This window comes from Mobula birostris, chromosome 15, assembly GCF_030028105.1.
Source record: "Mobula birostris isolate sMobBir1 chromosome 15, sMobBir1.hap1, whole genome shotgun sequence".
Classification (NCBI taxonomy): Eukaryota; Metazoa; Chordata; class Chondrichthyes; order Myliobatiformes; family Myliobatidae; genus Mobula; species Mobula birostris.
The window spans coordinates 23,146,094-23,169,185 of NC_092384.1; the positions used below are offsets into that span (position 1 = coordinate 23,146,094).

The 23,092-nt window shown below is 39.8% G+C and overlaps 1 protein-coding gene across 1 annotated transcript in view; it reads right to left on the reverse strand.

Annotated features, from left to right (window-relative positions):
* The window catches only part of slc9a5 (solute carrier family 9 member A5), a 181,203-nt gene that overhangs the window by 29,312 nt on the left and 128,799 nt on the right, over positions 1-23,092 (reverse strand). The window contains exons 11-13 of the mRNA XM_072279421.1: positions 4,101-4,186; positions 2,338-2,464; positions 1,407-1,587 (exon numbers count right to left, since the gene is read on the reverse strand). Coding sequence (XP_072135522.1) covers positions 1,407-1,587; positions 2,338-2,464; positions 4,101-4,186 — 394 coding nt within the window. The remainder of the gene's footprint in view (positions 1-1,406; positions 1,588-2,337; positions 2,465-4,100; positions 4,187-23,092) is intronic.

Below are 23,092 nucleotides of genomic sequence, written 5' to 3' on the forward strand. Positions count from 1 at the left end.
ATGAGGTCAGTGGCAGCGGATGGGAGATCCCCAGAGTCAATAAGGTTGGTGATGGTGTGGGAGCCCACTTCCTACAAAAATATCGGTCCCCTTCCAGTTCAGATGCAAAATGTTCTATTTGTTCAGGTCCCACTTTCCCTGTAAGAGAGCCCAAAGATCCAAAACTCCGAAGACCTCCCTCCAGCACCATTTCCTTAGTCTTGAGTTAAACTGCATTATCTTCCTATTTCTAACCTCACTGATTCATGGCACTGGTGGCAATCCTGTGATCACCACCCTGAAGGTCCTATGTTTTAACTTCGCACCCAATTCCCTGCACTCACTTTACAGTGGGACCTTGTCACCCTTCCTGTTAGAGATTTCAGTGGTAAATTGTCAAAGCATTCTTAAGCACAAAACACACATAAAGTGGGGAGAAAGTAAAGTGATAGACTAACCATGCACATTTCTGAACACAGACTGAATGCAAGATGAATATAGCCATTGGAAAAGTATTAAAGGAAACACCAGAAATAAGTTTGCAGGACAGCTTTAACCCAAATCGACGACTGGAAACTGATGGATTTTAGGTGCTGCCCAATTTCTGTCTCCATAGAAATTAGTGTCAGGCAGTCTGTAAATCCAAGTGATCTATTGGTTTTCCATCAGTGGGTTATGTTAAAATTATTCCTTCATATTTTCTCTGTAGTGGCTCAAAATATGTTAAAATTAGGAATTAGTCTGTCTTGACAGAGCAGCCAAATTTAAAAGGGGGAAGGGCTGATATATTCTTTTTTCTTGGCTCTAGTTTGACCTGTCATGAATTCCCAGAATTTTCTGATTCATATCCTAATCTGCTCAGAGACTTTGACCAAAAAGTAAGACAAACTAAAACATAAACAAAGTCTTAAATTTGCAAAAGATACTTGGTGTCTGCTTTGTTCTTGGAAGCAGAAATTTGCCAGTTGAGGCTATCTTGGGATTATAAAATATTCATTTAGTTATTAACAATAGAAATTCAGCCAAGAGTTGATTAGACTTTTATTAACTGTAGTGCAAAGTCAATGCACCTCATGGTTGGTGATACATTAACGGAGGTGGAGAACGTCTTTGATTAGATCTGTACTCGTATGAGGTCATTTGATAGGAACTTTAATACATGGAAAATGCAGTCCCCAAGAAACATAAACTAAAACTGAATTCAAGAGAAAGCCATTTCGCAATATTTTAGCCTGGAGCACAATTATACACGACCCAGCAAACAACTCACTGAAAGAAAATATGTCTGTAGAGCAGAAAAACAGAAAAGGCAAACCCCTTTCATGTGGATTATTTCTCCTGTAACAACAGATGTGGAAAATATTTTGCCCCGAAAATGTTCCATGGCCTTAAAATATAAAACCAACTTCATGCAACTGTAAAGAAACTTGCCTTTTTCTGACATTTGTACTCCTTTTTATGTCTGCATTTGTTCTTTGAAGGGTAGACATTATGTTTGGTGGATTTGAATGACTCGAGACGACTTCTCATGTTTCGTTGGAAAACTTCCCTTTCTTGCCTTTCTTGTTCGCCTTGAGCAATGAAGTGCCGACTGTAATTTCCCTGGTACTGGTGTAGCATGGGCCAGACATCAATCACAATAAAATCAACAAATCAAGCATACACAGAGAGTGCTGACAGTATAAAAAGTTATTAACTGTCAAACTGCATTAGCTCTACAATCAGTAATTGAACCAGCATTGTGCTGCTTCTCCACTTACACTCCGGGTTCACATAATTACATACATTTCCTTTAATTTTATGTCATAAATAAAAAGGGAGAAATATATTAAAACTGGCCAAAAACATTGGCAGTCGTGTTAGCCATGGTACTGGTCTTTTACACAGCAATCACAAGTAGGAATTCTAAATACAAGCATGAAAAATCTGCAGATGCTGGAGGCCCAAAGCAACACACACAAAATGCTGGTGGAACTCAGCAGGCCAGGCAGCATCTATGGAGAAGAGTAAACAGTTGTCACTTTGGGCCTGAGACCCTTCAGAAGTCATACTCCTTCCCTTCCTTTCCAGTCCTGATGAAGGGCCTTGGCCCGAAACGTCGACCATTTATTCTTCGCCCTAGATGCTGCCTAGCCTGAGTTCCTCCAGCATTTTGTGTGTGTTGCTTAGGAATTCAAAATAAATGTTCTCTTGGTTTCGGGGAAACTGAGGCCAATTGTGCACCCCTATCATTCTCTGGTGCAATCAGCTAACCGACAATCATTCAGAACTGAGCCCATTCTGATCGAGCTGGGTGGTTAGCTTTGTATTTGGGCAAAATATATCTAACTTCCCAGTGTAGTTATAAAAGTGCCTTACCCTTCTCCTTGGTTTGTACAGGTTCTCTCTCAAGACATGGTGCATTACTGTGTCTTCCCGATCTCTGCCACTCCTCACTGTGTCAATCACTTGCAAGTCTAGACAAACTGCACTACCGCTTTCTCTCCTGATCCAAAATTAATACACAAAAATAAAATACCATTTAAAAATATATTGATACCATTTAAATATATAATCTGGCAAATTTGGATCTAGGGATTCTTATAAACACAAAAGATTCTCCAAAGCAATGCACAAAGTGCAGGAAGAACTCAGTAGGTCAGGCAGAATCTATGGAGTGGAACGACCCAAAACATCACTTACTTATTCCCGTCCATAGATTCTGCACGACTTTGTGAGTTCCTCAAGCCTTTTGTGTTGCTCTAAGGATTTTTTTTAAACTCCACCAGCAATTTCATGACTGTAAGTCATAGATCATTTGTATGCTGTAGACATCAACAAAAAACAGCATAGTTCAGGGCCTGCTCTGGCTGTTACCCAGTGAAAGGAGGAGCTATATAACCAGGAGAAGCACAAAAAGGAAATTACTCAAAATGGCAAGTTATGTGATCCAAAGTAATTTACTATAGTAATTTAAATAATCTGGGCTCACCCCACAAGTAAGCCTACTCCTGCAAGTCAGCATAATAATGGCTGAAAATGCTCAGTTCATGTTAAAATAAATCATACATGGGCAATTTCACTCCTCAGAGTTCCATCAGAAGCAAATTAACCTTGACCCTGTTCACTTTTGCTTTGGTTAAGTATACAATGAGGGAAATGTTGCCACACTGAAGCCATGTCTAATAAAGTCACTTGAATAGAAAACGTGGCAAAAATTATGACATTTTTTTCTCTTCTGTTGATGATTAGCTGCTCAGATCAGTACAAAAGCATTAACAACATCACTTAAATACCCCATCAATTGGTATTAATTTCCTATTTCCATTCCAGAAATAACATATCTGGAATGTGTGACATAACCTAAATGATGCACAGATGTACTGATTGCCAGAAGGATCAGCACTACATTAAACCTGCTTACACAAAGTTATGGCAAGACAATGCCACAGCTTCAAGCGGCTTTCTTAAGGATAATTCTCTGAATCATAAAATAGCACCTTAAACTATCTAATCTCTGCATGGTCATCATGAAAAAAGATCAATAAAACCCAATAGTGGTAAATAATTCACTTTACATTGTTCAACAAAGCTTTGGAAACATCATAAGACCAGTGAGTGGATATTGCTTATAACCAGCATTGACGTTAAATCTCAGAATCATTCTGTAGCAGATGCAACGAAAAACACTATATGACAATGACCCCATCCTTACGTTCTCGATATAAACTTCAATGCTATAACATATACGGTACCTTTAATATTCAATACACTTCAGTATTCAAGACCAATGTAAAAGATATCAAAGTAGACACTTACAGAAATCCTGAGATTAAAGTATATTATTTTACATTCATATTATGTACAAATATACATCAGATTTAGTTTAATTATCAATCTAACCAGTCATGTGACTTTATAATTGTTCATGAAAATCTTTGGCAATTAATTGCTTCTTCTCAAGTTACTGGGTGAAGTTTATATCATCCTCTTGTTACTCATGCCAAGGCCAAAGGAAGAAATAACTGGAGGCCAGAAGAGTGAATGTCTAAAATATTCCCGAATGGAAATTGAACTATGGTGCAACTTCCAGCTCTGGACTGCAGAAAGAAATCCATAAAAGCACAATGACTTATACTCACAGGAGGTTTGTTACAGATGTTTCAGAGAAAGATGTTCGACTTGGCATTGATGCAAATGAGAATTTTCCTGATGTCATGTGACCTCCCTTTAAAAAAAAAGAAAGTTATATTTAACATGAAAAGCTGCTAAATGCATTTACTTTGCTCTCAAAATAAGGGCTCCATTGCATTCTCCAAGTGCCTTCATATTTGCTCTGATGAGATGTCCTGCAGAGGTGCCTGTGAAATGCTTTGCTTCCTCTGAGCTTGGGATTTTCCTCTGCCACTGTGGACCTCACGATTGGATCTCATTCATTTCCCACACCTCAGTTCTCACTCCTTGTCCTAAACAAAGCAAGTGCAGAGTTCCCCATCCTCATCTTGTAACCCCACCAGCATCCACATTCAACAATTTTCAACAACATCACAATTTTCACCAGCTCCAAAAGAGTCCACTCTCCCATGGATATACATTCCCCTCCCGTTTTAACGTTTCAGAGGGATGGCTTCCACCTCAACTCCCAGGTCTGATCTTTTGTGCCAATCAACCATTCCCCACCTTGTGGAACTTTTCCGTGCAACTGTAGTGGGTAGAACATTCATCCTTTTGACCTTTTTCCTAATTACCCAAGGAGCCAAACAGTCTTTCTTGGTGAAGCAGCAATTCACTTGTACTTCCTTCGACCTAGTTTACTGCATTCAGTGGTCACAAACTGCAACCCTTTATGTGAATGAAATGAAAGGCAGTTTGTGTGATCACTTTGTGGAGTACCTATACTCAGTCCTCGTCTTCCTGTTGCCACTACACTTTTTGCTAAGACTCTCCCACTCTGACCTCTCTCTGTCTGTGACATTCTGCACAGTTCCAAGGCCCAATGCAAGCTTGAGAAACAAACAATAACTCATCTTCTACCTGCAACCTCTTCAGAACTCAATATTGAATGACTCAACTTCAGATAATTAACTTTCTTTCTGTCTATATCAGAACTGGCCCGTTCTGCTGATAATCATTTTCTGTCATTTTTTTTTATATTAGAAATCCAGCCAGCTGCACATTTCCTACAGCCTTGTTATTAGCAACATATTGCACAGACAAAAGGCATAATCTAACCTTAACTGCTACTCTACCTGCTGATTTAACTTACTTTGTCTTACCTATCTCTCCATTCTCTCCCCTGCTTTTCATGTTACTGACATGAACCTGGTTTCTCTCTTTTGCAAATCTGATGAAGAGTCTCAGACAGGGATCTGTCTTAGGACACCCTGCTTTTTGATTTTTTTTTAATGACTTGGATGAGGAACTGAAATGTGGGCTAGTAAACTTGCAGATGATACGGATGCTGGGGGTGTTGTGGATAGTGTAGAAGATAGCTGTAGGTTGTAGCAGGACATTGACAGGATGAAGAGCTGGGCTGAGAAGTGGCAGATGCAGTTCAACCTGAAAAATTGTGATGTGATTCATTATGGAAGATCAAATTTGTAGACATAATATTGGTTCTTGGCAGTGTGGAGTAACAGAGGGATCTTGGGGTCCATGTCCATCGATCCTTCAAAGTTGCTGTGCAAGTCAGAGTTGCTAAAAAGGCATATGGTGGATTGGTCTTTGTTAGTCATGGGATTGTGTTCAAGAGCTGTGAGATAATGTTACAGGTCTATAGAACCTTGGTTAGAGCATATGGTGTTCAGTTTTGGTCACATCATATAGGAAGGATGTAGAAGCTTTGGAGAGGATCCAGAGGAGATTTACCAGGATGCTGCCTGAAATAGAGGGCATGTCTTCTGATGACAAATCGAGTGGGCCAGGGCTTTTCTCTTTGGGGAATGAGAGGTGACTTGAAAGAGGTGTACAAAAAGAAAAGAGGCATAGATTGAGTGGATAGCCGAAGACTTTTCCCAAGGCAGAAATGGCAGAAGGGGTCAAAATTTTAATATGATTGGAGAAAAGGATAGAGGGCATGGCAGAGGTCATGGGGGTGAAAAACCCTGTCAGGGTGGTGGTAGAGGCAGATCCATTAGGGGCATTTAAGAAACTCTTAGATATGTAAATAGATGATAGAAAAATGGAGGACTATGTAGGAGAGAGGGATTAGATTGATCTTAGAACATGAGAGCACAGTACAGGCCCTTCGGCTCACAATGTTGTGCCAACCTTTTAACCTACTCTATGTTCCATATTCTCACCCCTGGGCTCTCCCAGAATACTTCAGGAGAATTTTCAGCCACCATCCACTTATTCCTGATGTTGACAAATAGATCATTGCCGGTTTGCTGAGTTCTAGCATGTGAGCTCTCAGCAAAAGGAGGCTAATTTATTCTGTGGGCCATATGACCATAAGATACAGAAAAGAAGAATTAGACCTTTTGGCCCAGGAAGTCTACTCCATTACTCCATGAGGGCTGATTTATTATCCCTCTGAAACCCATTCTTCTGTATTCTCTCTATAACCTTTGATGCTCTGACTAATCAAGAACCAATCAACCTCACTTTAAATATACTCAGCGTCTTGGCCTCCACTGCAGGCCATGGCAATGAGTTCCACAGATTCATCACCCTCCTACTAAAGGAGTCTTCCTCATCTCTACATCCTCTCCACATCCACGCTGTCGAGGCACTTCAATATTCGATAGGTTTCAATAACATCCCCCCCCCACTCTTCTAAACTCCAGCGAGTATAGGTCCAGAGCCATCACATGCTCCTCATTCCTGGGATAATTCTCATCAAGAGAGTAGACAAGAGAGCAAGTATTTTTTTAAAAATATGCTTAGACTTGCAACAAAGACCAGAGAACAAGAAAAACAATTTAATTATACATCTGTATATAAGCTTATGTTCCTGTTTCTTTGTATGACTATAGTAATGCTAACTTAATGATAGTGAAACAAATGCAAAGAGGTAAAATGTAAAGTGATTCATTTACATTCAAACTGACTGAAGCATAACTGTACCTTCAAAGAAGTTTTAAATTATGCACAATTCTACTTAATTAGTGGGTGTATGTGTCGTCATTGTAAGAGTTGGTAAGATGAAGCCCAAAAGCTCGGTGTTCCAGTTCCTTGTGCAAATCCTCCCCGCTCTTCAAGCACTTCCAAATTACATAAAAGCATTTTGGTAGTTTCTACCATTCAATGTAATTAACAGCATGTAAAGCACTTTTCAGATGTGGCAAAGCATCATATTAATGTCAGTGTTTCATGTTTCTATCAGCCCAAACTTCAGACAGAGATTTAGCTAACATCTGCTAACGGCATTATGTGTGTCATGGATATGTACTATGGTATTGATTTCATACCCCTTTCTCTTCTGTAGCCTCATTTTTATACTTGCTTCTTTACCCCTCTTGCAATAATGCTAAATGGCAGCAGGACAAATGACCACCAGATGTGTTATTCTATTCCAACATCTGAAAAACACCTTACTCATGTATTTTAATTGCTCTTAGTATACATGTTCTTAGACACTAAACCTTATGTTATTCAGACAGTAACGTTTTGAATAAAACACAAATGTATTGCGTATAACCAATGCCATCTTCACTGTTCGTAGCTATTTACTAACAAGCTATGTTGTAAGTTATTTTTTTCCACAGCAATGAACTAGTACTGAACAATGGCAGGGTTATCATCTGGAACAAAACTAAACAAATGCTCAATGCCATATTTGGGGAGATAAAATAAAGGAATAACTTACAGTGGCATGCAAAAGTTTGGGCACCCCAATCAAAATTTCTGTGACTGTGAATAGTTAAGTCAGTAGAGGATGAACTGATCTCCAAGAGGCATAAAGTTAAAGATGAAACATTCTCTTCAACATTTTAAGCAAGGTTAGTGTATTATTTTTGTTTTGTGCAATTTTACAGTGAAAAAAAGGAAAGGAGTACCATGCAAAAGTTTGGGCACTCCAAGAGATTTGAGCTCTCAGATAACTTTTACCAAGGTCTCACACCTTAATTAGCTTGTTAGGGCTTTGGCTTGTTCATAGTCATCGTTAGGAAAGGCCAGGTGATGCAAATTTCAAAGCTTTATAAATACCCTGACTCCTCAAACCTTGTCCCAACAATCAGTAGCCATGGGCTCCTCTAAGCAGCTGCCTAGCACTCTGAAATTAAAATAATTGATGCCCGCAAAGCAGGGGAAGGCTATAAGAAGATTGCAAAGCATTTTCAGGTAGCTGTTTCCTCAGATCATAATATAATTAAGAAATAGCAGTTAACAGGAATGGTGGAGGTCAAGTTGAGGTCTGGAAGGCCAAGAAAACTTTCTGAGAGAGCTGTGTGTAGGATTGCTAGAAAGGTAAATCAAAACCCCCGTTTGACTGCAAAAGACCTTCAGGAAGATTCAGGAAGGTGCACTGTTCTACTGTGCAGCAACACCTGCACAAATAAGACCTTCATGGAAGAGTCATCAGAAGAAAACCTTTCCTGCATCCTCACCACAAAATTCAGCACCAGAAGTTTGCAAAGGAACATCTAAACAAGCTTGATGCATTTTGGAAAAAAGTCCTGTGGACTGATGAAGTTAAAATAGAACTTTTTGGCCGCAATGAGCAAAGGTATGTTTGGAGAAAAAAGGGTGAGAATTTCATGAAAAGAACACCTCTCCATCTGTTAAACACGCGAGTGGATCGATCATGCTTTAGGCTTGTTTTGCAGCCAGTGGCATGGGGAACATTTCACTGGTAGAAGGAAAAATGAATTCAATTAAATACCAGCAAATTCTGGAAGCAAACATCACACCCTCTGTAAAAAAGCTGAAGATGAAAAGAGGATGGCTTCTACAACAGGATAATGATCCTAAACACACCTCAAAATCCACAATAGACTACCTCAAGAGGCGCAAGCTGAAGGTTTTGCCATGGCCCTCACAGTCCCCTGACCTAAACATTGTCGAAAATCTGTGGATAGACCTCAAAAGAGCAGTGCATGCAAGACGGCCCAAGAATCTCACAGAACTAGAAGCCTTTTGCAAGGAAGAATGGGCGAAAATCCCCCAAACAAGAACTGAAAGACTCTTAACTGGCTACAGAAAGCATTTACAAGCTATGATACTTGCCAAAGGGGGTGTTACTAAGTACTGACCATGCAGGGTGCCCAAACTTTTGCTTCAGGCCCTTTTCCTTTTTTGTTATTTTGAAACTGTAAAAGATGGAAATAAAAATGTAATCTTGCTTAAAATATTAAAGAATGTGTCATCTTTAACTTTATGCCTTTTGGAAATCAGGTCATCTTTTACTCGCTTAGCTATTCACAGTGATAGAAATTTTGACCGGGGTGCCCAAACTTTTGCAAGCCACTGTATGTCATGTAAAGAATAGATAAAGACTTTTTGAACCTCCTCGCTCTACTTTTCCCTTCATCGTTGCAGACAATTTTGGTACTCATTTTCAACAACTTCTCTGACATGTTAACTGTCATTAACGATGCACCAGATTGGAAATTATGATCGGTCAATGTCATTCTGACTACTCACTGCTATATAACGAAGCACTGTATCAGTCCAACTAATACCAGATAACTTGCACAGTCATGTGTTGCAATATTAGGTTTCAGTATAAGAATGAATATGAATCAGTTGTAAGAATTCTCACACTAAGTGTATACTTTTATTTTCTTATTGTGGTCTGTCAACTTCTTAATAGCATGTTGAAGACACTTGACAAACCAAACATGTATGATCATAAAGATATGGCCAGTAGTAATGAAAAGGACGTGAAAACATGAGGATGAAAATGATTAGTTTACCATAGGCTTCGTTTCAATAACCAGCATTTCCATCTGAATAGAAAAACTTCACTCAGAGTTTAGCAAAAGCAAGAAGACTGGGATTCTGCTTGAGCTCAGCAGTTGGACTACTTCAGACTTGCCATTAAAATGATGTTTACTATAAGAAATTTACATTAAAATAGCAAAATACTGAGGGGTTGGCAGTTGTTAAGTGTAAAGAAATTATATGGGATTTAAGCCGTCTATAGCTATCGCAGTATCACTTTACCTCTTACTGATGTTCACAGACTGCTTGGCCAATAAAACCTTATTATTTACGATGGCAAAACAAAATACTAATCACAGCTTTGAAGTATTCCTTTTCCCCATGGCAGTTCTGACAATCAACTTCGAACAATGCAGTTTAAATGTACTAACAATTGACTCTCACAGGCAAAGATGTTAATTCAAAACAAGGGATTTTTCAGAGTTAATTTTGAAGGAAATTATTAAATAAGCACAAAATCCATTTGACAGCTAATAATAAAAATGTATTTGTGAAATTATTTAGGTTGGAGAACAGTAATATCTTAAATCATAGAATAAAATGAATTCTTTGTGAATTTTAACCACAATCAAATGAAAACATATTCCTTCAAAATCTCTGCACTGAATCCGGCTCTGTTGCTGAGAAGGGAAGTTGGGGGAAGAGGAATATAGTCAGATAGGGGACTCGATAGTTCAGGGAACAGAAAAGAGATTCTGTGGATGTAAAAGAGATCCCCAGATGGTATGTTGCTACCAGGTGCCAGGGTCAGGGTTGTCTCAGATAGAGTCTGTAGCAATCTCAAGCGGGAGGGTGAGCAGCCAGAAGTTATGGTGCATCTTGGTAACAACAACAGAGGTAGGAAAAGGGATGAGGTCCTGAGGAGAGAACATAGGGGACTAGGTAGGAAGCTGAAAAGCAGTATCTCAAGTGTAGTAATCTCTGGATTGCTGCCTGTGCCACAAGCAAGTGAGAGTAAGAATCAGTTGACGTTCTATGTGTTACTGTTACGTTTACATTAAATATTCCAATCCTTTAAATTTACCGCACAAGTACATTGCAGATTGATTTTACATGTTACACATGATCTTCTAGAACAACTAAAGCAACAAAAATAATTTTATGTTACCTGCCTTTCTATATGTATAAAATTCTTTTGGTGCATTCAGCAAAGAAGACATAATGCCACTAATTTGTTCGGTTCATTGAGCAGAAAAATGGTCATGCTTACCTCACATCAAACGAAAATTGCAAGGCCATATAAAAGTAACAGGTGTATACAGACATGAGCTAAAACCGGACATTTGTAATCTGTTGCTTGGAATAAACCCTTGTTATTGTAGCAGGAGCAGGTTGTATGCTGCACTTGAAATTCTGTTCCATTAATGTTAATGTAACTGAAATTCAGAAGCGAAGTCCAACCTGACTTCTATTATCATATGACACATTTAGGCTGAGTGAATCACAAAGAACCTCTCTGCCTTATTTTCATTTTCAGATTTACAGCAAACTAAGCACAGGGTTAATCATTCTTAGAAAATCCATCAAAGAATTAGCAGAGAATGTATGGGAAGTCTTGAGATTTGGAAAAGTCACAGTAATGTGCTAGGTGAAATCACATCAAGGTCAAGCTTTACTGACAGCCCAGATGTCAATGCAGTGAGACTCAATAAGAAAGATTTTATTTGTTAAATGCATGGACATTGTAGGATTCAATGCCAAGAAGGTCCATGACTTATTTGCAGGCATTGTCGAAGAAGATGCAATGGACTGGGTGAGAAAGATGGAAAGGAAGATGACAAGGTTAGCAGTCAGTTGACATGCATAGTGGGATGGTAAGTGAGAGAGAAGATGCCACAGTTGAGGTTGGAAACTGATGGAAAATGGAAATTAAGGTGACTTGAAAGAGATATCTAAGATTATGAGAGGCACAGATACAATGGACAGCCAGAACCTTTTCCCCCAGAGTAGCAATGGCCAATACCAGAGGACATCCATTTAAAAGGTGGGTGGAGGAAAGTTTAGGGGAGACGTCAGAGAACTGTATAAGCACAAAGATGTTAAGTGCTGGGAATACACTGCCAGGATTGATAGTTGGGGCTGACAGTATAGGGACATTTAAAAACTCTTAGACTGGCACATGAATGTAAGAAAAATGGAGGGTTATAGGCTGTGTAGGAGGGAAGGGCTAAAGAGATCATGGAGTAGGTTTATATTGGTGGATCAAAGGCTCAATACTGTGCTCTACTGTTCTATGATCCAGTGGCTAGGAGAGATTCAAGCTAAGCTGAAGAAAGGCAGTTAGAGATTAGAAATTAGTTAGATATGTGAGATAGACATGAAGTACCTCTGACAGGCAATAAGATGATGAATTAGAAGTTCAAACAAAATGGTGCCCTTTGTTTTAAACACATTTTGAGAACAAAGAATAGTACAGCACAATACAGGGACTTCATCCAATGATGCTGTGCCAACCTTATAACCTACTCCAAGATGAATCTAGCTCTTCACTCCCACATAGCCCTCTGTTTTTCTAACTGCCACTTGCCATCTAAGAGTCTCTTAAATACCCTTAACATACCTGTCTCCACCAACAGCCTTGGCAGCATGTTCCACACACCCACAACTCTGTTTAAAAAAATATGACAACTCCCCTCCTATAGTTTCCTCTAATCACTTTAAAAGTATTCCCCTCCTATTAGCCATTTCCACCCTGGGAAAATGTCCCTGGCTATCCGCTCTATCTATACCTCTTATCCTATATACTTCCATCAAGTCATCTCTCATTCTTCTTCGCTCCAAACAGAAACGCCTCAGCTTGCTCAACTGATCTTCATGAGACATGCTCTCCAATCTAGGCTGCATCATAGTAACTCTGCTCTGCATCCTCTCCAAAGCCTCCAACATCTTTCCTATAACGAGGAGACCAGAACTGAACACAATACTCCATGCGTGGTCTAACCAGAGTTTTACAGGGTTGCAACATTACTTGTGGCCCTTGAACTCACCTGCCTACCTATCCACTCCTCAGTGTCCCTGTTGCTATTTAGGGGCCTATAAAGTACTCCCGATTGAGTGATTTCTTCCTTTCTGCTCTGACATCCATGCACACTGACTCAGTAGATGTCCCTTCTTGGAAGTCCTCTCTTTCTGCAGCCGCAATACTATCCCTGATTAGCAGTGCCATTCCCCCACCTTGCTTACCTCCCTCCCTACCTCTTTTGAAACACCTTAACACTGGAACCTCCAGCAGCCATTCCTGCCCTTATGACTGCCATCTCTGTAATGGGCACAATGTCGAAGATCCATGCACTGAACCGTGCTTTAAGTCCGTCACCTGTGATTCTGATGCTTCCAGCATTTTGTGTGCTGCTGCTCTAGATTTCCAGCATCTGCAGACCCTCTTGTGTTTCAAGCCCATACAATTGACTGCATTTATGCCCTATCTACCCCTTATCCTTCCTCAGGATCTCTCTACAAGCTCCATCCATCTATCTGCATATCAACAACCCCATCATCTCGCCTATCACACCTGGCTTCCATCCCCCTCCCAAATTACTTTAAACCTTTCCCAACAGCTCTAGAAAATCTGCCTGCAAAGATATTGGTCCCTCTTGCGCTCAGGTGTAACCTGTCCTTGTTGTGGATGTTATACCTTCTCCAAAAGGGATCCCAATAATCGACAAATCTGAAATACTGTCCCCTGCACCAATTGTTCAGCGACATATTTATCTGCCATATCATCCTATTCTTACCCTAACTGGCACATGGCACAGGCGGCAATCAAGAGATTACTACCCTTGTGGTCCTGCTTTTTAGCTTCCTTCCGAGCTCCCTATATCCACTTTTCAGGACCTCATCGCTTTTCCTAGCAATGTGTGGTACTAGTAAGCATTACGATTTCTGGCTGCTCACTCTTCCCCTGAAGCATGCTGTGGACTCTATCTGAGACACCCCTTTCTTTTCTTTCTAAATCTGTTCATTAATTTTCCAAAATTATAAACAGAATAACAATATTGATACAGAGAGATTGGAATAATCTTATTATTGATAAGCATGTACAAAGAAGATTTCAAATAATACAGGTATAATAGACTTCCAAACTCTTAATATAATTAATCATAGAGAAAAAAGAAAAAAAGAGACACCCCTGACCTTGGCACCTGGGAGGGAACATGCCATCCAGGGGTCTCTATACATCCACAGAATTTCTTACCTATTCCTTGAACTACTGAGTCTCTTGTCACCACTGCACTCCTCTCCCTACCCCCACCCATTCTGAGACACAGAGCCAGAGACATGGTCATTGAGGCTTTCTCCTGGTAGGTTGATACCAGCCCCACCCCCCGAACAGTATCCAAAGCAGTACACTTATTGAGGGGAATGGCCGCAGGGGTACTCTGTACTGCCCGCCTATTCCTCTTCCTTCTCCTGGCATCCAGCAGTCATCCAGCTGCCCGTCTCCTGCAACTTGGGCATTATTGCATCCCTATAACTCCTGTCTATCAACCCCTTATTCTCTTAAATGATCCATAGGCCAGCTCCCTAACACAGTCTGTAAGGAGCTGCAATTGGATGCACTTCTCACAGTTGTAGCTCCAAAGGTCTCCCTGATTTCCCACATTATGCAAGAGGAACACACCACCACCCTGGGATCCACTCTTGCCGCTTTACCTATGCAATAATAAGGAAGGAGAAACTTACCAGAAACTCAACTTGGCCTCCGACTCTTCTTGCCAAAGACTCATGAGCCAGTTCCTCAGTATCCCACTCTAACCCTGTCCTCTCACTGCATAGCCGCTCCACAATAGCACTTCCACTTAAACCTAACTTCTTTTCAATGGCCCTTGCCATTTGCCTAATTACGCAACAAATTTTAAACTGAACAAGAAGTCCTAACAGGCACCACTTTTAGAATCCAAGTATCAGCTCCTGATACCTGAAACTGAACTAAATGTATGGCACAATTTATGTTTTCTGTACATCATTGAAAAATCATTTTTAAAAAACAGAACTGTTTAGATGATTCACTTTCCAGCGCTATACAATAGAAATTTGACTTAACTCAGAGTGAGTCACATTTTACACCACTTATAACTTATACCATGCCCATTGTTAAATTTTGATGACCTTGAAAATGCCAGCCTAATCCCTAAATCAGAACTACATAATTTGACGTCATTCTCTGTGCATCTGAATTTAGCCCAATTTGCCCTTGATGCCTCTGTCCTCAGGTAACACGGTTTTACCCCCTGCAGCATTGCACCATGAGTCCTGAAGGCAAATGTTCCTCAAGCTCTGCACCAGTCCTGACCCCAGAACCAGCCTTCTGACTCTGACCTGTATTGTCCGCTTCTGAGGAGTCCATCACAAATACAATGTCTCATTCCCTTCTTATTCCCCAAGCATTATTCCATTTCTTCTTTTCCAGTCCCTAAGCCATGTACCACTTCTTTCTCTATTCCAGATAATATTTCTTCTCTTCCTGACTCCCAGGTTATACAGATTATTTCATTATCTGGGATCTCCCCCACCAAGGAGCATCCCAGCTCTCTCTTTCCAAACATCAAAGTACAATGCTCATCTCCCACCTCCTGTTCACAGGCCCTGGAATAGATATTTTTGAACATGGACCAAACTGAAGTCTGATATGACCAAAATGCTAATTACCTTGTTCTGCAGGGTGCAGTTGAACTTCTGCAAATATACTGGAAAGACTAATACAGATCACCACTATAGAGAAGGAAGGAGTTAATGCTTTGAATTCAATTACATTTTAACACAATGGGGAAAAGTTAGAGATAAATCAAGGCAGAGGAAAGGGGAAGGGAGGAGAGTCCAAGATAGAACCATTATCTTACAGACAGCAATGAACTATTAAAGACACACAACATTTTAGGAACAGCATCTTCTCCTCTGCCATTAGGTTTCTGAATGGACAATGAACCCATTTACACTACTTCACAATTTTTTCTCTTTTTGCACTGCTTGTTTAGTTTTTATATACATTATTCTGATTTAAAGTATATCTATGTATTGCATTATGCTCCGCGGCAAAACCACAAACTTCACAACATACGTCAATGATAATAAACCTGATTCAAATTTTAAAAAACACACATGATCTTATGGACAGCTGGAGTCAATAAGTGGAAATGAGGGTGACGCTGCTATGTGAGAAAGGTTGGTAATGAAATTAATGGATAACAGAAGGTGGTTGTGGAGGAGGGGTAAACTGGGGAAGCAGAATAATTATTTGAAATTACAAGAAAATTACTATGAATCCTGAAGATGTCAAATGAAAACACTGTGATTGATGGTTTTGCTGAATTGAAGAGATGCTTTGTATTCGCCTTTCTCCACTTAACACTAGTTAGGTTCATGATTGCTTCTATACCTTCATCGCATCCTCAACTATCAGGGTCATAGCTACAAACTCTCACAATATTCTTGTGTTTCCTGTAAAAACCTCTGCCCGAATTCGGATGGGAGAGAGCCAGATTCTTGTCAGTTTTTTTCCTGAGCACCAATTTTCTCCACCTGTGGCCAACTGAACATTTCTCATAAAAGCTCATTAAGCATGCGGTTGACGGTCAGCAACAGTAGTGCAAATTGCTTCATGAAACATGTGTGGCTTGATGAGTAATGGCTTATAACCTGTGGGATATGACTCAGTTCGCTGCTCCTGGTTTACACAAACCTAGCCCTTGTGTTTTTGCAAGTGTTATATGTTCTTAATTCTTTATTTTTAGATTTCATAATGGGTGGCCAAGATGGATTGGCAGTGAAATCTTGACCACCAAATAATTAAATTGAAAATTACATTTGTAATGTTACAAATTTCCAAAGGCTGGAATGGATTTTCAACAAGACTGTAACAGCCCTCATGAATAGAGAATTAACTTGATTTACTATTCCATTGGCTCTCCTCCATTATGTCCTGTTTAAGTTTAGAGGAAATAAGAAGTTGGACATTTGATACATCCTTTAAATTTGAGCAAATCTGGCAACCTTTTATCCAATATTTTCATCTAATTTGATTTATTACTCTTTCAATTTTTTTTTTGAAGTTTTAGATTTGATCAGAAAGCCTTTCTTTCTGTTTTTTTGGTCCTGTCCTCAAAATGGACTGCCCAGTCCCCTTTTTTTTGTTTTTTTTTTAAATATAGTATAGTGGGGTTTCTTTTCTCTTCATTTAAAACTTAATGTTTTTTCTTTTTTTTCATTAACTGATAAAGAGGAGAATCGCTGCTTTCAGGTTTTTATTATATATTTTATACTAGTTTAACAATGTCTATCATTTTGACAATGTCTATCTTAATCTCAGTTTGTATTGTTACTGATATCTATATTTGAGATAATTCTCTTGATTGTATTTATGCTCCTTTTAAACCAATAAAAAGATTAATAAAGAAAGATTTACGAGTAAGGTGAGGCGGAGAGCAAAAGGAGGGTAATCATAATCCTTCCTCCTGATTAATTAAGCACAAGAGGAGAATTCAGGCAGAAGCATTAACATAGAAGGTGCTACTTGCACAGGTGTCCAACCGCAAAAGAGTCAAGGATAAAGCAATCTTTGTGGGTAGGAAGGTTTACAAATATTAAACTCATGTTACATAATAACTGAAAAATTATACTAAAAGTCACACACATTTTAGAATGAAATTATTGCAATATGTATATTTTAATTGGGAAAACATTTTGCTTGTGCACTTATTTCTGCTCGGTCAATCCCCAGTTACTCTCACCATTCATTTCAATCATAGGTGCATTTTTGACTTGGTGTTTACAATCTTATTCATCTCTTCTATTTTTCCTCACTGCTGCTAGAATATTTTGTGAATAAAGGTGATCAGTGTATAGACCAAGGTGATGGATATGATCTTTAGCCCTGGTTCATTCAAAGCCTGTTTAGCTCAGAAGAACAGAGGTGATCTCATTGAAATCCTCCTCCTCTTTCTTTCTTTCTTTCTTTCTTTTACGGCAGATATGGAATTTACCAGTCTGGCCCAAACAGGAGCATTGTTCAGTTCTGATTATAGAAAGGAAGGATTTGGAGGCTTTAGGGAAGGTCAGAGAAGATTTATGAGAATGCAATCCCCCATCCTGAAACCAATCAGACAGATGGATTCGTGGGGGTGGTACTCTTTTCTTTGGCTGCGGAAAGATTTAATGTGTGTAAAAAAAAAAAAAAAATTAGGGGTCTGAGCTAACTGAAATTTGGCCAGTTGTTCCTTGGTGAAGAGTTTGAGGCCTAAAGATCCTAGGTATAAACTAAAGGGCAAGGGAATTATGAATGATACAAAGGGAAAGAAAATTCCCCTTAGCTTTGGTCGCAATCTACAATGCACTTTCTGCAGATGTGGTGGAGGCAGATTCGACTGCAGCCTTCAAGTGAGAGCTGGGTGATTTTAATGTGATAGAGAAAAAGATGCTAAGCTGTATCGAAAGGGAACAAAAAGAAAAAAAGAGTCAGTTTGATGGAGAGTTATCATGACTATGATGGGCTGAACAATGCTTTTCTGTGCAGTAATCATTCAGTGATGAAAATTGAGATTGGACTTTTCTTCTACTGTAGAGGCCTGATCACTTTTGACAAACTAAACACAGAAACACATGGGCTTCACAGGAACAAAACCAAATTAAATTTGATAATGGGCTAAATAAGGAGATAGTTAATCAAGTAACCTGAACTCCAATGAAAGAGAAGCTTCAAGGATCAGCTTAAAAGATGGGAGAAATAAACCTAGATAGATTCCAGAGCCTAAAGTGTGGGCAACAATTGTCGAGCACAGATGATCAGGGAAGAACAGAGAGCCAGAATAGAGATACACAGAAACTTCAGAAGGAATCACAGGATTCCTGGGTTTTGGAAATTATAAATCAGTGACTATGGACATGTGAAGCAAATCCCAAGGATGAGTGAAATGTGTGGAGCATGAAAATGGAAGAAAAACACATTACTTAATATTTATTCAGAGAGCAGCATAAAATGCGGCTTTCTGAGGTCTGTAATAATCTGTCTTTATGGTGAGTATACAAATCAAATCTACAGGTTTTCTACATTTTGTGGGAGGATGGAGGAGGAAGTTGTTTCATTGCACACGGTTGTTCAGAGTAATCTTTTACAACATGGAAGAAGAAACCAGTGTTAACAAAACAGTGAGTACCTGCCAAAATATGAATGTAATATTGATAATATCAGTGAATATAAATAAGATCCTAATTAACAGCCAAAGAATTTCATCAACTTGCTGAATTCTTGAGCCTGAAATAATTCGAATGCTACCCTGAGACTCTCTAGAGCTTTCCAACCCATAAATCCAAAATACACCAGGATGACACAGTCAATAGAGGCAGATCAAATACTTATCATTCTCTTGTTGTGTTAGGCCACAAGCCAATAGCTTCTACCCTTTATTAAATATATACAGTACCATACAGAGGTCTTATAAAAGAGAAGGTGCCCAAGACTCTTGCACAAGACTGTATTTGTCAATGTGGAATGGAGAGCGAATTTATAAATCTGATGGGAGCAAAGGATGCTGGGAATGGTGAATGTGGAGCACCATGGGAAGGGAGTGGGACAGGTGGCAGAGAAGGTGTGCCGGGGCGGGAAGTGGTGAGAGTGCAGACACACCTAATCCTGAGCCACCAGGGAAAGTTAGCATTGATCATTACAGAAACTCTCTCTGTAACGTCCTGCTCCCTTCCCTCTCCCTTCCCCTTTTCCCTAACTATGATTCTCTTCTCCCTGTCCCCTTCCCATTCTCAGTTCTCAGTAGAGACCCATATCAGAACCTGGTTCATCATCACTCAAATATCATAATTTTTTTTGCAGCAGCAGTATAGTGCAATACATAATTACTACAGTTAAGGCTAAGGTAATAGTTTCTCTGTAGCAGCCACATTTGGGCTATGACTCGAGATAACGGGGCATGTTAGCCAATGAGCGAGATGTCGTTCTTTCTTGTGTGTCTGGGAGCCGGGAATTGCGGTCTTTTGTCAAGGAGAGATGAAGAAAGAGGACGCGAATGGAGAGTGTTGGTAGACCACTGGATGGAGTGGACTGAGGAGCGAGGAGCGGCTACGCTCGGAGGAGGTCGACAGGAACAAATTGACGACACTGTTGAGCTCCAACATCTGCGCATTAGACTGTTTCATGTGTTTCATGAGAATGGGCCCTTTTTTTTGTTTCTTTACTAACCATATACTCAAATTAAGAAATAATAAAAAAAAATATATATATATATATATATATATATATATAAATACATAAATAAATATATACACACACATTGAATGGTGATTGAATTCTCCTTAATCACTTTTCTGAAACCAGCACAAGGCTTTTATTGCCTTTACCTTGTCATCATTCATTCTAAGCTTAGGTTTTTTGTTGGATTTGTTGAATTGAAATGGAATTACTTCACTCATATGACATCACCATCTGTGGTGCACTGAAGGTCATTCTGGTGTCACAGGAATGCTGGCTTTCAAAATCTAAAATCTGTGATAAGGTTTCAAAACCTCAACAAAAGACCAAGAGCATAACTACCTTGTGAGAGAATGCATTGTAATAAATATTTTTTGAATAAAGGGCTGTGTCTCCCTTGCATTTAACTTATAAAATGTGTGGTTTTGACACACTGGATCAAGTATCCAGCATAGTTTTATTTGAAACTTAACACTTACTGCTGCTAAAGAAATGGTTTACTATTTCAGAAATCTTGTTTTCTGACGCACACCTTCTCTATTAATACCAAATCCATTCATTACAATCAACATTGTATTTGCTGCAAAATTAGTCTAAACTCACAGATCGTGGCAATGCAAGTATTTTTTCCAATTCCCTATCTTCTTACCCCTGTACTCCACCCAAAACAATATTTTTCAAGTGATACAAGATACCATACAGCTGTGAGATCATAGCCAAATTAGACCACCTCACCTTGTGAGCATACCTTAAGCATGATATCAGATACCTCATAATCACCTGCTTAGAGCTGAACCAGATTCTTATCATTGTTATAAACACAAGAGATTCTGCAGATGCTGGAAATCTACAGTAGTGCGCGCGCGCACACACACACACACACACACACACACACACACACACACACAAGATGCTGGAACAACTCAGCAAGTCAGGCAGCATCTATGGAGAGGAATAAACAGTTGATGTTCATTAGGTCTCAGCCCCAAATCATCAACTATTTATTCCTCTCCATTGATGTTGCCTGAGTATTTTGCGTGTGCTATTCTTATACTTCTCAGTGTACATACCAGGAAATTTAGGCTGGAGCCAAATGGATTTACCGTTTCATTTGACTGAGTTGGTCATTTCACTGAAACACAGGTTCAAAGTTTCACGGGGACAGGGAGGAAGCCTTCAGAAAATCTTTGAATCTTGTTTGAAAAGTGAATACAATTGGGTGTCAGGGAGGATTTAACTCAAGCATGCTACATCCTCTATTCATGCCTTATGAAGAACTGCCCTTGATCTTATCATTAGTGAATGGTACTGAGCAACATGGAAAGTGTAAACTCTAAGTATGGCATATAATACAATCTACCATTGTGTACTATTATTCCCATTGAAGCATCCAGGCTTTCTCATTGAAACATACAGTACAAACTTCTTGTGCCATAACATAATGGATGTAGGGATGATATTTGTTCAGCTGGAATGTTGAAAATCAAGAGTCACAGGTGCAAAATAAGGTTTGAACACACAGCTTCAGAACAGTCAGCGGGGGATCATGGGAAGTTTAGCCAAGCTGATTTTAGACTAGTACAAGACCCAGATCCACAAAACCAGCTGGACCACACATTCATTCTGAAGTCACGTGCTAGGAGTACAGTGGCAAGAATAGGTGTAATTGACTACATACAGGCTCAGTGATTAATGAATGAATATTTAACACAAGTATCAGTCCAGGGAAAAAGAAACAATAGAGAGGCAGACTTCATGCATCTCTCTCTTGGAGAGTCACTTTTAAAATTTTCTCCAAGCTCATTATTCTTTGAAATGACCTGCAGTTGATCTTCCAGCTTTCCATACAAATGGTCAAACCCAGAGAAGTTTCTGGAATGTTACAGAGGGATATGACATTCGCAAGCCAGTGCAGCAATACCCTGCCTGGTGTTCAGCGTTGAAGACCACAGATGGTGAAGGCCTGCTCGGAGGTCTCCAACCAAAACCGTGAAGATGGCATGAGGCAGGAGGCCGACCTTCCTGAAGAGCAGAGAGCCTGAACATCTGAAGCCCAACAAAGATCCCAGCATTACGGACACTGTTTGAGACTTGGACAGATATCTACAGCCTAAGTTTTACATGTCTCCACCTGTGTATGTGCAAGCACACGCATACGTGTTTGTGCATATGCATCCACATGTGTGTGTGCACGTGTTGCCAAGCATGTGTATGCTTGCACACGTGTGTGAGAGTGTTTGCGTGTGAGAGTGTGTACATGCATGTGCGTGTGCGTTCATGTGAACCAAGGCTACTTTTGAACTGGGATCCAACTTGTGTCCCTTTTGTTTGCCTTGACAGGGAAAACCAGACTTCAAGGGATGTTGGCCGAAGTGCTCAAAAAGCTGAGCAGCATCGGAGAATTTGGCCATTCAGGACTAAAGTGAAAAGGGATTTATTCATTTAGTGCCAATGAGTCTAGAATTTTCTACTATAAAAGGTCTGTGGAGGCTCAGATGCTGGCTGAGAAAGACAGACCTATCTTTGGTATATAGAAGGAGATCGACAGATCATTTGATATGAAGGGAGTCAAGGACTAGAGCAAGAAGGTGACTCTAAAGGTGAAAGATCAGTCATGATCGTACTGAATGGCAAAGCAGCAGAAGGGCTAAATTCTGTTCCTGTTTCTATCCCTTAAACAGAGCACAGTATAGAGCCTAGTTGGTGTTTAATAAATCACTCACCCGAGTGTATACACACACACACTCTCTCACACACACATTCACTCTCTATCTCTCTCACACACACACACACACACACACACACACTGCCCGAACACGCAATCTCTTAATTGCTTTGTTTGCCCTTAGCTCAACAGAAAATTTCTGAGGTGTAACCCACAGCCTAAAGGCTGCAGAGAAATCAGAGAGTTCTGTGCATAAACTCAGGCTCTAGGTGAGCGCCGTGATATGAAATCTACTGTTAAATCTGTTTGGGCAAGCAGTGAGAGCTGGGAACGATGAATAAAGCGGCAACACACACCTGTGATAACAATGGACTTTGGACCTTAAT